The 14,643-nt window shown below is 37.1% G+C and overlaps 1 protein-coding gene across 2 annotated transcripts in view; it reads left to right on the top strand.

Moving 5' to 3' along the window:
• The window catches only part of LOC129479473 (26S proteasome complex subunit SEM1), a 100,176-nt gene that overhangs the window by 63,934 nt on the left and 21,599 nt on the right, over positions 1-14,643 (top strand). The window contains exon 2 of one of the 2 annotated variants that reach the window (XM_055272637.2): positions 13,825-13,891. The exons of the other annotated variant lie outside the window; for it this stretch is intronic. Within the exon in view, the coding sequence (XP_055128612.1) occupies positions 13,825-13,891 (67 nt within the window). The remainder of the gene's footprint in view (positions 1-13,824; positions 13,892-14,643) is intronic. 2 annotated transcript variants of the gene reach the window in all.

Here is a 14,643-nt window from a genome sequence, read left to right on the forward strand (position 1 = left end):
TAGTTTGTTCTGTTGATCCTTAGTTTTTCAAGATGCCCATAGGAAAAAATATTTTTGTGGTCAAGTCAGTTATGGAAACCTCTGCCTTTGAGCTATTTATAGGTTCTTAAGGCATATTAGCATGAACATGTTCTGAGACTTCCTGTGTTTAAAAGAAACTCTGTTTAACTTTGTTTAGCTTAGTGATTTCCAAATTTGTTTGACCACAGAACCCTTTTTTGGGAAACATTACTAATATTTCATGGAACTAGTAGGCTACAGAAAACACATGGGATATACTGGTGGGTGGTGTTAGGGTGATGGATCAGATGGAGAGTGGGAAGAACAATGGATTTAAAGTCACAGATCTATGTTCAAGTCTAATTGGCTGTTTACCAAAAATGCAACATTTTTTAAGGGAGATCTCTAAACCTCTGTCACTCTAGGTTTCCTCATCTAAAAATGGGAAATAATAATATTTATTACACAGGGTGTTTGTGGGGACAAAAGGACACAATGTGGAAGAACATGGGACCAGGGCTTGGTTCAACTTTGATTAAATCAGACTCTTCTTGACAAATAAACACTAGGACCAGATGACAATGGGATACTGGCACAGAAGTGATCTGCAGAAGTCTTGCTGCTGTCTTCATGCACGTATGTGTTCCGTGACTTCATATTTTGTTGGAAGTAGCAGCTTATTGATGGCTTGGGGTATAGTTGAAAAGGATACGGGCCCTTCTATAGCACCAAGTTGGCTGTCTTCAGTGTTGGTCAAGATTAGCTGTCTTAAAGTCCAAAGGATGGGACTGGCTAGATATTTTGTTGTACCTCAGAAAAATTATCTTAATTTCCTAGATATTTTGTTTTACCTCAGAAAAATTATCTTAATTTCCTAGATATTTTGTTTTACCTCAGAAAAATTGCCTTAATTTTCTACCCTCTGCAAATTTTTTCACCACAGAATCTTTTTTTGGAGAAAAATTATCAATATTTTATGGATATAGAAAACACACAGGATGTACTGATAAAACACATTAGTAAAACACATTGGTTTATGAATGATCTCTGTATTAAACCATCTGTACATATTGGTTTAATAAAAGTTCATTGCTAGATCTATCTGCTGAATTTCCATTCACCTTTATTAATGGATGCTTTAATTTGCAGTTCTCAAAAAGCTTTACAAATGAATTAGGGTAGACACAAAGCTGTGCCACCCAGAGCATCTTCAGTGATGTGCTGCACCCAATAGCAAGGGGAACTTTCAACAGAGTCTCCAGTCCTCAGCTCAGGGAGGCTCCACCTCTGTTGCAGAAAGCCACCTTATTGGACGTCACACCTTCTCAGGGTGGTTCACATCCAATGACTGATCCAGGCAGGGGAAGAAAACATTGGGACATTTTGGCCCAATGTGAGAAAGCTCAGACAGCCGATATATGCTTCAGCACTGCACCCCACCCCTAGGTGAGTGGCCGAGGCTTTGTCAGGCCTGCACTGCAGTTTGACATGCAATGGTCTGCAAAAAAAAAAATGACTTGCAAACAGTTGCAGTTTGATTTCTGCTCAGTACTTCTTCTTTCTCTTATTTTCACAAGTATCCATCCAAAATTCCTTCTGTAGAAGCCAACCTAAACCCAGAGGTTGGTGCTTCGGCTCTATACCTCCTAAATACCTATTCGGTGTCTCTTGACTATAGTATTCTCTCTCTAACTTTGACTGCAAGCTCCTTGTGGGCAAAAAATATATAGCGATTTCTATATGCCACAGTTTCTATGGTTGTGCCACAGATACAGAAGATAGCTGTTAAATACATTTTGAATGAAAGGATATTCATTTTTTAAGATGGATACTTCCATTTCTGTACATAGCAAGTGGTCAGAAATTAAAAGAGCCGTGTTAGAACTCAGGAAATTCTGTCAGTTTTTTCAGCTTTGTTTAGTGGCTCTTTCTGTGTCCACTTACACGGTGGAAATTTCTGGTATGTATTATATTTCTCACTCCCTTCTTTTCCTCCTTTTCTATGTACAGAACTAACATTGATGTCCAAAATTTCTCCACCTATATCCTGCTACTCCTTCTATGATAGTTGAAATGATATTTTTCTTTATGAATTGTTATCCACAGCAACCTTCTTGACTAATGTATTCAAAAATTGTGAATGCCATTTTCCCCTTAAATAGGCCCCTTTAGACAAATAACTGCTAAGCATTTTTCCCTGTGAATATGTAAATAGGTTAAAAACGAAGATGCAGCCAGTGTTGTGTGAATATTATTCCAACATTACACTTAAGATCCTTTCAGCACCATTTGCTAACATTTTGTACTCCTAGCCAAAGTGCCAAAAATTGCTCTCTCCTCATGCAATTTTCAAAAATTTCACTGGCACAAAATGAAGTAAAATCTCTATCTGCAGGAGAGAGCAAACTTCATTTAGCGTGTTTTACAAAGTGCTAAATAGGTTTTCTATTTTGGGAGTGGAGTAGCAGAACGTGTGCTTCCTGCTCTCCTGATCAAACATTTGCAATTCTGTTTCTGCACAGATTGCGCATTTCAGGTTGTCTTTGGCTATATTAACATAAGACTTGTTGTTTTATGCAAAAGAAAAGAAATACAATTACAATGTGTTCATGGGATGTGATATCAGTACTGGAAGGTTATTTTTTCTTGTCTTTAATGTTTTTATTATTTAAGATAAAATAGTGATTAGAGTCCGTGCCAGAGGCTTTTGTATTCAGCTGGTTTTAGAGTAAGAGCTCTTATTTGCTATCTTCTAGGGCACCATCCAAAAGAAAATGGTCATGTTCTCACTGATGAGAAATTTAGGATACTGTATTGCTAGCATCCTTTCAAGTAGCCCATTATATCCATGTCTCAAAGAAACTATACATAACTATTTGCTGGATATATTTTCTAAGAGAAAAGTACTTGTCTCATAATATTATAAGAATAATAATTATAGCCAAGATTTATTGATTGCTTATATGTTCCAAGCACTATATGACATGCACGATCTCATGGAACTCTCACAACTGCCCTCTGAGTTAGTGCCTATTTGATTTGACTCCAGACCCTGAGTCCTGTACCACTTGCAATACCATCTCTCACGTAAAGAGAGCATGCAGTGCTATACCTCACCTCCCTAGTAGAATGCCATTTAGTTCATAAGTAAAATATAATACATACCAGAAAAATACCCTTCCAGTCAAGTAAACTTGACTGAGAGAACATGGAAACAGAGTTAGGGAGGTGGCTGCAGAGCACACCAGAGACTGAAACATATTACTGCTTTGTAAACTTCTCAATATTTGCACCATAAAACACATATGCTTAGAGTATTTACACACTTCTCCAGCTTTTCTCAATGCTTAATATGTGGATATATTTAATATCTAACTGTAGTTTGAAAGGAGCAAACATTTCTTCAAAGCCAATGAAGGCTGGAGGATTGACCTAGGCAATTGATTTTTGAAGAGTAATGATACTAGTGAGCATTAGCCCCTTATAGATATCTGCTAATTCACCCTCTCAGAAGCTATTAACAAAGAAAGAAATAAACTCTGTGACTCTTACATGGGGATCCAATTGTATCTTTAATCTCACATAGCTATCTCTCAAGTATATATCACCATTGTGTGCAAGTATCTTAAAGTTGTGCTGCACATATCACCTGGGGAGAGGATGGCAGTTGGGGGTGGGAGTGGGGATGGGCAAACAACTTCACTGAGGAATCCAGAGAACTATGCCTTGCATATTGTAGACAGCCAGCATATCTGGTCCCTGTTTCCAAAAAATCTTACATGTATAATTTATATATTTAAAAATCTAAGCTTTTGGAAGAGAAAAAACTCAAGACAATATATAGGATAACTAAAATAATATGTGACCCAAACAGTAATAACTACCAATTCAGAGGAAAGAGAAAGATCACTGTGGTCCCAGAACATAAGAGAAACATTGAACTTGACTTTTAGGAATGAGCAAGATTTGGATAAACTAAGTAGTTAAGAGGTCTGTAAATGACCAGGTAGTACATATTTCAGGCTTTGTGGGCCACATATGATCTCTTTTGAAACTACTCAACTCTACCATTGTAATGAAAAGCAGCCATAGACATATTAGGTAAGTGAATGGGCTGGGTTGTGTTCTAATAGAAACTTTAAAACAAAACAAAAAAAAAGGCTGCAGGCTGGATTTGCCATGCAGGCTATAGTTTGCTGATCCCTGGTATAGACCATAGAGAAGTACATCTTAGGAAAGAGGTACTCTCAAAGGAATAGGGAGGGATATATATCTGGGACAATGGAGAATGGGAAAGACATGATGAATCAGTGAAACATTATAATGTATGAAAGAAACTATACGTGACTAAATATTCACGGAATATACTTTCTTCTTGTGGAAGGTAGACACAGCATCATCTCTACCCATAAAAGGTGGCATTCTGCAAGACTGAGAAGATGCCCACCTCCATTCCCAGAGTCCAGGCCTTCATTAACTCACACGTGAACTACTGAAGCATCACCCCTAGTTCTCCTATTAGTCACTCCTCCTCACCTGCCTCTAATCCATTCATCCATCCAGCGTGGGTCATGTAAAGTTACAGCTGAGAAGGTACTCCGTCTCTTAAACTCATCGGGACTCCATGTGGCTTCAAGATTGAAAATAAAACTTCTGTGTATGGCATATAAACTTAAGCTCTCAACAGTGTGCCCACTCCCTGGGCTCCAGTCATGGAAAACTATTTGCAGTTCTTTGAGCATGCTCCAGTTTCTCTTTCGTGCTTTATACAAGCTGTCCTCTTCTGTTGGAACATACTTCCTTCCCATCCTACCCCCAACACCCAACTTGTCTACCTGAGGAGCACTTAGTCATTGTCAAAGACCCAGTCCAAGTTTTTCCTCCTTGGAAATACTTCTCTGACCTACTTTGTCTGGGGTTTGTGCCCGCTTTCCTCTTCCTAATGTTCCCTGAACCTACCTCTACAGTAGCAACCATATTCCATTATACAGTATTTACTCATTGACCCTTCCCTCTTCCCTGCCAGACCTTGAACTCCCTGAGGGCAAAAACCTTCCCATTCTCAATCTCTGCCACCTAACATGGTCTGGCAGTTTACGAAGGAACAAATGCTTAAATATTAACTTACTGATCATTGAATGAATGAATATCTAAATCCTGTTGTCTATTTTTAAAAACAGGGACAATTCTTGTATATAAGTCTAACATTTGTATGATAAAAAGTATAAAGATGGCATTAAGAAAAACAGAAAGAATATGTGCCAGAAAAGCTTAATAGTGGTTATTTCATTTCTTTAAATATATTTTTATGTTATAAATGTACTCATTTTATAATAAAAACATCAATATAAGATAAATAGTATATAAAAACTCTTGGAATCTGATTTTAAAAACTCTTGGAATCTGATTTTAAAAACTCTTGGAATCTGACTGGTGTGAAGCAGGTTCACCACGCACCTGTCACTCTACTTGAATGAGTCTGGTGAGACAGAATACTCACACAAGTTAATCGAGCTTCTTATCTATTACACACAGATGAGAAGATGGATAATAGAAACCTAGCATTAAGGTGGGCTGGTGCCCAACTTTCAGGAGAGCTGTCCAGGATGAACAGAGTCTTGTCTGTGAGTGCTCCACGTCACACTGCAACTGAGGGACCCTGAAAGCATTCTGCCCTGGGTTTTATACCTTGGGGGAAACTGGGTGCGCTGAGCTAAATCTTTGCAGAAAATCCTGTTTAGAATAGATAGGAACAGAGCCCGGGCTGTTCTGAACAGTCCCTCCTTATTTCAGAATGTCATATTCCCAGCACATATTACAGTTATCCTGAGCAGGAGGAGACCTGACCTCTTGCAGTTGACTGTCATGAGGTAGCCTCTTCCACCTTCCCCCTTTAATGCTTATGAAGACAGAAAAATATATAAAAATAGCAAGACAGGAAACCAGACCTTACAGAAGATCTATTGCCAGAATCTGGGAGCACTCTTTGGAATCTACAAGGCTGATAGAACTTGGTCAAGATAATCCAAACTTCTGATTGTTGGCATTCCCAAACTTTGCTTCATGAAACAGCTCATAACCCAGAGAACCAGAACTTGCTTCAACAAAAAATTATGGAATCCCACCTCCACCACACAGTTGCTGCTTTTGGAGGCTTTCTGAGCATGTCTAAACTGCCTTTCATCCTTCCATGTCATTTAGAGGAGCAAACCCCAGAGAACAAGCCAGTAAAGCAAGCCCCAGAGAACAAGCCAGAACAAGCCAGTAAAGGGTTACACCTAATGGCAAGTTACATCCTTGGAGGTAAAGTTGTTACAAAGTGATGGTGGGGACATAGACTGTGAAAAGTTAGGAATGGGCTTGAGGCAGGCTCCACTCAGGCTTCTAGATGGAGATTTAAATATTTGCAGTTAATAAGGAGAAGGAAGTGGGCAAAACAAAATCCTTTGTTTTCAAATACAACCTCTTCATTATTCTTATCTTACTTAAAGATAACTAAATTTAATGCTATCCCTCCCCTAGCCGCCCACCCCCTGACAGGCCCTGGTGTGTGATGTTCCTCTCCCTGTGTACATGTGTTCTCATCGTTCAGCTCCCATTTATGAGTGAGAACACGTGGTGTTTGGTTTTCTGTTCTTGTGTTAGTTTGCTGAGAATGATGGTTTCCAGCTTCATCCATGTCTGTGCAAAGGATATGAACTTATCCTTTTTTTGGCTACATAGTATTCCATGGTGTATATGTGTCACATTTTCTTTAGCCAGTCTATCATTAATGGACATTTGGGTTGGTTCCAAGTCTTTGCTATTGTGAATAGTGCCGCAATAAACATACCTGTGCATGTGTCTTTATAGCATTAGGAGAAATACCTAATGTAGGTGACAGGTTGATGGGTGTAGCAAACCACCATGGCATGTGTATACCTATGTAACAAAACTGCACGTTCTGTACATGCACCCCAGAACTTAAAGTATAATAAAAAATTAAAAATAAAGAAAAATAAAGAAAATATGGTACATGTACACCATGGAATACCATGAGCCATACAAAAGAATGAGATCCTGCCCTTTGCAGGAACATGGATGGATCTGGAGGCCATTATCTTTAGCAAACTAAAGCAGCAACAGAAAACCAAATACTGCACTTCCTCACTTATAAACTGGAGTGAAATGATGAGAACACATGGACACATATGTGGGAACAACACACACTGGGGCCTGTTGGAGGGTGGACAGTGGGAGGAGAGAGAGTATCAGGAAAAATAACTGATGGGTACTAGGCTTAATCCATGGGTGATGAAATAATCTGTACAATAAACCCCTGTGACACAAGTTTACCTATGTAACAAACCTGCACTTGTACCTCTGAACTTAAAGTTAAATAGAATGGCGATCATTAAAAAGTCAGGAAACAACAGGTGCTGGAGAGGATGTGGAGAAATAGGAACACTTTTACACTGTTGGTGGGACTGTAAACTAGTTCAACCATTGTGGAAGTCAGTGTGGCGATTCCTCAGGGATCTAGAACTAGAAATACCATTTGACCCAGCCATCCCGTTACTGGGTATAGACCCAAAGGATTATAAATCATGCTGCTATAAAGACACATGCACACGTACGTTTATTGCAGCACTATTCACAATAGCAAAGACTTGGAACCAACCCAAATGTCCAACAATGACAGACTGGATGAAGAAAATGTGGCACATATACACCATGGAATACTATGCAGCCATAAAAAATGATGAGTTCATGTCCTTTGTAGGGACATGGATGAAGCTGGAAACCATCATTCTCAGCAAACTATCGCAAGGACAAAAAACCAAACACTGCATGTTCTCACTCATAGGTGGGAATTGAACAATGAGAACACATGGACACAGGAAGGGGAACATCACACACCGGGGACTGTTTCGGGGTGGGGGGAGGGGGAGAGATAGCATTAAACCTAATGCTAAATGACGAGTTAATAGGTGCAGCACACCAACATTGCACATGTTTACATATGTAACAAGCCTGCACGTTGTGCACATGTACCCTAAAACTTAAAGTATAATAATAATACAATTAAAAATAAAAAAATTTTTTTAAAAAGTTAAATTTTAAAAAATGAAAAAAAGATAACTAAATTTAAAAGTCCAAATTAGGGCCCACAGAAACATAATGTAAAATTAGGGACAAGAGTGGTCATGCTGAGGACTTGGAAGAACAGAGACTGCTTATAACTCTAAAAATGACCAATTGTAGAATCCTGAGGAAAAAATTCAAAAAGTTGTTTAGAATTTCCAGTAAAAATGAAAAAAATGGCTTCTACAGAACAGTTAAAAGTAATAAGGAGAAAAGAGAGAGAAAAAAAGTGACAGCAGGACAAGATATACAAGTAGATGAATCTGATGAGAAATATTTAGTAGGATTAATATCCTACTATTATTACAGAAAAAATATCATAGTTTGGTACCTAGGAAATAAACTCAAAGATGCAAAGGACTAATTTGATAACTTTTCCTGGAGAGTTCAAAAAAAAGAGACAAAGATGAAACTATGAAAAAAAAAAAGAGGGAGACAGAAAACCGAAACTCAAACCAAGATAGAAGCTATCGTACCTGGAGAAAAATAAAACAATTTTTAAAGACGTAATTGAAGTAAGTTTTCCTGAGCTCAGAATATTTCCCATATGCAGACTGATATTCTAAACTAAAATCTACATAATTACAACCTGAAAATTTAAAATTCTATAAACTCTAGGTAGAAAATCTGGTTACTCTATAAAGGAATTTAAAACAGGTGTCTTCAACCTTCTTTGCACTCTGCAAGTCAATGGATCAATGTGTAGGCTAGGAACTGCTGTGCAGTAAAACTTTCTGCAATAATGAAAATGTTCTATATGTGTGCTGTACAATATGGTAGCCACTACTCCTGTTGAGCTATGGAACGCTTGAAATGTGACCAGTGGACTGAATTTTCATTTTACTTAATTTTAGTAATTTAAATTTAAATAGCTCCATGTGGTTAATGCCACCCATATTGGACAGTGCAAATTCAGCATTTTTAGGTTAAGCTATTGTGACTTAGATTATTATTCCCATCAAGGCTTTCTTTCTCATGTGAAGGAAATAGGACTTTTTTGAGTATTCAGGAGGTTAGAAAATATACCACCTATTAATTTTGTTTGGAAAAAAAATCTTCAAAGATCTGTTCAAACCTTAATAAACATAAAAAAAATTAAAAGCTAAGCTAAATGACGAGTTAATGGGTGCAGGAAATCAACATGGCACATGGATACATATGTAACAAACCTGCACATTGTGCACATGTACCCTAAAACCTAAAGTATAATTAAAAAAAAAAACTATGAAAAAAAAAGAATAGGGAAGTTTTCTTATAATAGGCTTGATGGGCACTACTGAAAATAGGAAATGTGTAATGTAAAACTTAAACTTTAAAGACAATAGTCGGCCTAAATCTCCAAATTATGTTACCAAAACAGGCATGGCTAGGAAGTAGGGTAGGAGGCATGCTAAATTATTTGATTGTTTGTTTGTTTAAAGAGACAATCTGCATTTTAGTTAGACAAGAAGAAAACTATACAATGTTTTTGCATATGTACATGTTGAATTTAAAACAAAATATATCTTCTATGAAAACTGGAGAAGACAGGTGTAAAGAAGGGTATATTCTTGTGCTTAGGGAAAAGCTCCTAGATTTCCATGCTTTTATTATTAAAGAACAGAGAATTAAAATAATTTAAATAAGCCCTAAACTCAAGAAGTTAAGTAAAACAAAGCAACTCTAAGAAAAGCATACGCAAATATTAAAGCAAAAATAATTATTTCAGAAAATAGAAAGATGGTAGGATTAAAATAAGCCTGAAAATTGTTTGAAGAAAAAATCTAATAAATAAATCTCTAGCTAGTCTTCTCAAAGAAAAGAGAGAATAAATACAGCTAAAACTATGAATGGGAAAGTAAATATAGTGTTTGATATAAAGTGGATTTATTTTTAAGGAAAGAAAAAATACTACCTAAAAATCTTGAAAAAATTGAAACATTTTTAGGAAAGTATGTTATCAAAAATAACTTCTTAAGAAGTAGAACACTTCATAACTACAGAAAAACATAATATTTAAAAAAGTTTACTGGTAAGAAATGCTGGTCTTAGAAGTTCTGAGTGAGTCTTCTCAAACCTTCAAGTGTGAGATTACTCTAGGTTTTTTGTAAAAAAAACCATTTTTTTAGAGCAGTTTTAGGTTAGCAGCAAAATTGAAATGAATACACAGAGAAACCCCACAGTAGGGGTCTCTCCTCCTCCTCTCCCGACACATGCATAGCCTCCTTCATTTATAGCATCCCCCACAAAGTGGTACATTTGTTACAGCTAACAAAATTCCAGTAACACATCATCACCCAAATCTCATAGTTTCCATTAGGGTTCACTCTTGGTGCCCTACATTCCATGAGTTTGGAGACGTATAATGACATGGGTCCACCATTATAGTATCTCACAGAGTATTTTCACTGCCCTAAAAATCCTCTGTTCTCCACCTATTCATCTCTCCCTTCCACTACCCCCTGCCAACCACTAATGTTTTCACTGTCTCCATAGCTTTGGCTTTTCCAGAATGTCATATAGTTGGAATCATACAGTATGTGGCCTTTTCAGATGAGCTTCCTTCACTTGGTAATATGCACCTAAGTTTTCTCTTTGTCTTTTCATGGCTTGGTAGCTCATTTCTTTTTAGCACTGGAAAATAGTCCATTGTCTTTATGTACCACAGTTTATTTTTCATTCATCTACGGAAGTATGTCTTAGCTGTTTCTAAATATTTGCAAAATTATGAATAAGCCTGCAATAAACATGTGTGCAAGTTTTTGTGGGGACATGTTTTCAGTTCCTTTGAGTAAATACCAAGGCATATAATTTCTGGATCCCATGGTAAGAGTATGTTTAGTTTTGTAAGAATCCACCAAACTGTCTCCCAAAGTGGCTGTTCCATTTTGCATTTGTATTCATTACAGCAGTGAATGACAATTCCTGTTGCTCCACATCCTCACCAGCATTTACTATTGTCAGTGCTCTGGATTTTGGCCATTATAATAGGTGTGTAGCAATATTGTATTGCTGTTTTAATTTGCGTTTATTTGGTGATATATGATGTGGGACATCTTTTCATATGCTTATTTTCCACTGTATATCTTCTTTAGTGAGATGTCTGTTGAGATCTTTGGCCCATTTTCAAATCAGGTTGTTTATTTTCTTATTGTTGAGTAGGTGCCTTGTAGGATAACAGTCCTTTATCAAGTATGTCTTTTGCAAATATTTTCTCCCAGTCTGTGGCTTGCCTTTTCATCTTCTTGACAGTGTTTTGCAGAGCAGATTTTTTTTTATTTTAATGAAGTTCAGCTTATCAGTTGTTTCTTTCATGGATCATGCCTTTTGTGCTGTATCTAAAAAGTCATTACCAAACCCAAAGTCATCTAGAGTTACTCCTATGTTATTTCTAGGGGACTTATACTTTTACATTTTACATTTAGACCTGTGATCCATTTAAGTTGAGTTTTGTGAAGGGTGTAAGGTTTGTGTCTAGGTTCATTGCATTTGGATGTTCTGTTGTTTCAGCATTGTGTATTGAAAAGATCTTTTCTCCACTGTATTGCCTTTGCTTCTTTGTCAAATATCAGGTGACTATATTTATGCGGGTCTGTTTCTGGGTAATCTATTCTGTTTCATTGATCTTTTTGTCTATTCTTTTGCCAATACCACATTGTCTTGATTACTGTATCTTTACGGGGAGTCTTGAAGCTGGCTAGTGTTTGACTTTGTTCTTCTCTAGTTCTTTTTCATTGTTCAAAAGCATAGGGAATAAAATGAAAAATTTAACTTCATTTTTAAAAGACCATATATTTTGATGCCAAATGTGAACAAAGTTGAATAATGAAAAAACTGGAGATCATTCCCAGTTCTAAATAAAGACAAGATAACTCTGCAGTATATTAAGAGTACGTGACAAAGTGAAGTTACTTTCAGGATTGAGAAGCAATTACAAACACATTGTTTTGGTTTTTTGTCAGGTGGTATCCTAAGATCTGCTGATATATTCATTCAATTTTCACAGAAATAAATTATATGGGTCCCATTATTGTGCCTCATTTACAGATGAGAAAGTTCAAGTGTTGGGAAATTGAGTAAGTTGTTCAAAGTCACACAACTGGTAAGGGCGGAGGCAGGCTTGAATCCAGGAAGTCTGGCTATAGAGTCACCCTCTTACCCCTAGTGATATTGCTTTTTATGCCAATAGATTACTGGAAGAAACCAGAGCACATATCTCAATAGTAATGAAAAAGATGTGTGATAACATTCAGAATCCACTCGTGAATTAAAAAGAAAGTGCTTACACTAGGAGAGAAGGTTATGTTATTCTTAATATTATAAAGAATATTTATTACTATGGGGAAATATTTATTACTATGGGGAAATATTAATAATGGATTGTTGAGTGAAAAGGAGATACAGTGTATAAAATATTGTAATTATGTTACTATATAGAAAATATATTAGAAAGATATAAGTCAAAGTTAATAATAAATGGGGAGATTATAAGTGATTCTATGTCCCTTCACTGGACCTTTTCTATATTTTCTGAGTTTATCACAAATGCATTGATTTTGTAATTTTAAAAATATATATTGCTTAAAAAGCAAAGATTGCCCAAATAAAGAGAAAAATATGGTAGATCAAATGTAAAGTAAGAATTAGAAATCCCAAATAGACATTAATAGAGTATCCTTTGAGTTTCTCCAAAAATAAGAGATTTTTTGTGCCCTAGAAGGTGGGAGGGAATTTGTGGCACCATATGAAAATGACAGAGCAAAGCAAGTGTGGAAGCTATGAAGGCAAGTACCAATTAAGTTTGAATTCTTAACTTTGGTCTTCTCCGAAAAGAGCTGAGAAAAGTCTTCATCACAAATCATCTTGAAACTGGTAGAATGGAGGAACGAGGTGAAGAAGGACTCATTAATAACTGAGTATAAGAACAATACCATGTAACATTATTTAAAAGTAGCAAACAATGGCTTGACCAAATCCAGCCATCAAGTGCAGGCATCATCTGCTAATTTGTTGTTCATTGGTAGCCATTAGCCCTGTGACAGGGTTGCTCTAGAAGTACACAAATGAGCTTGCCAGTCTCCTTGGAAGCTCAGGGAAGGTGAAGGTGGGTAGAGAAGAGGAAGGCTGTTGAGTCAGTGAAAAAATTCTGAATAAGTCCAACAAACAAAGACAGCCCAAGGTGCACATCAGTAATCAGAATAAGAATTAGCCAGGGTGATAAGAGGGAAGAAGATGATAGCTAGTGAAGGGGAGTGCTTGGTTCAAACAGAGGCCATCTGTCCATACCAAACTAATTTACAGGCAGCAGAACAGTCACACTAAAGGGCAGCCATTGGATAGGTGTCTCTTTCATCTTATGCAGAAGTACATTATCTTAGCATTTAAACTGAGAGTGAACTGGGCCCCTCATTATGCTTTGCCAAGAGTCCAATATCCTAACATTAAATGGAAAATAGAATCAAGCACATCATCTGTTGGCATAAAAGTAAAGTTTAAAGAGAAATATAAGCATAAAAGCAGGACTTTCTAGCAATGAGAAACATCTCAAGGGAAAACAATTTATATAATGAGAGTTGTAAGTACATACACATATTAAAAACACCCAGACACCTTGTTTGTATTGGCTTCGGGTTATGAATTGAAGAAGACTGCAAAAAGCTTGGGACACACCATTTGAGTGTTTCAGAGCTGAAATGAGAAGTACATTCTATTTTTGACCAGGGATATGGGAAACGTGTCAATCTCTGTGTGAGGGTGAAGAACGCACTGAGACAGCCAGAAGAGATGTGTGAGTAATGCCACTGACATTTAAAAATCTTTTTCTGGGTCTAAGTATACCCTGGCGACTTCATGGCTTCCTGATAGAAGCAACGCGGTCATATATACCCTCTCCACAAGAGATCACTTCCTCTACACCACTAGCCTAAGGACTATGTGGGGAACCAGGGACAGTGGCTAACAATAGCCTTAAACTCACTGTTTCTGAGTCAGATACAAGTAGAATTCTAAATCATACTTTCTTTTTCCTTTTATTCCTCCTTCCACTCAGAGAATACTTGCCTCAATTTTAAGGAGGTATCTCCATCTTCCACTGAGTCAGATGCAGAAATTCAGATCCTTCTCGTCTTTGCAACATGCTATACCAGGTGGACTTTACCATGAGTAACAGACAATCCAGTGAATTTCCAAAACCCACAGCAATAATAGGCACCATGTAAAACAGAGAGGAGTGGTGTCTCCGTTCTGAAGTCTTCATTTTGTGGCTTCTTTCGCTAACCACATTTCTTTAAACTTAATCAGAGCTAACCCTTCCCTAATTGGACTCAGACAAGCTACTTGAGCACTGAACACAAGACCCAGAAAGAATTCAGGGCTGTGAATAACTGATTATAATTTCCTGTGGTGATTGAGACATACACATGCAGACACACACACTTTAGAGATCCTGGTTATACATGTTACTTAGCTATTCTTTATTTAATTGATGAGTAGGCATTCCTGAGGGAAGAGGAAGGGGAGCTTCTTGGGTTTTTCTCCATT

This window comes from Symphalangus syndactylus, chromosome 3, assembly GCF_028878055.3.
Source record: "Symphalangus syndactylus isolate Jambi chromosome 3, NHGRI_mSymSyn1-v2.1_pri, whole genome shotgun sequence".
In the NCBI taxonomy this organism is placed as follows: domain Eukaryota; kingdom Metazoa; phylum Chordata; class Mammalia; order Primates; family Hylobatidae; genus Symphalangus; species Symphalangus syndactylus.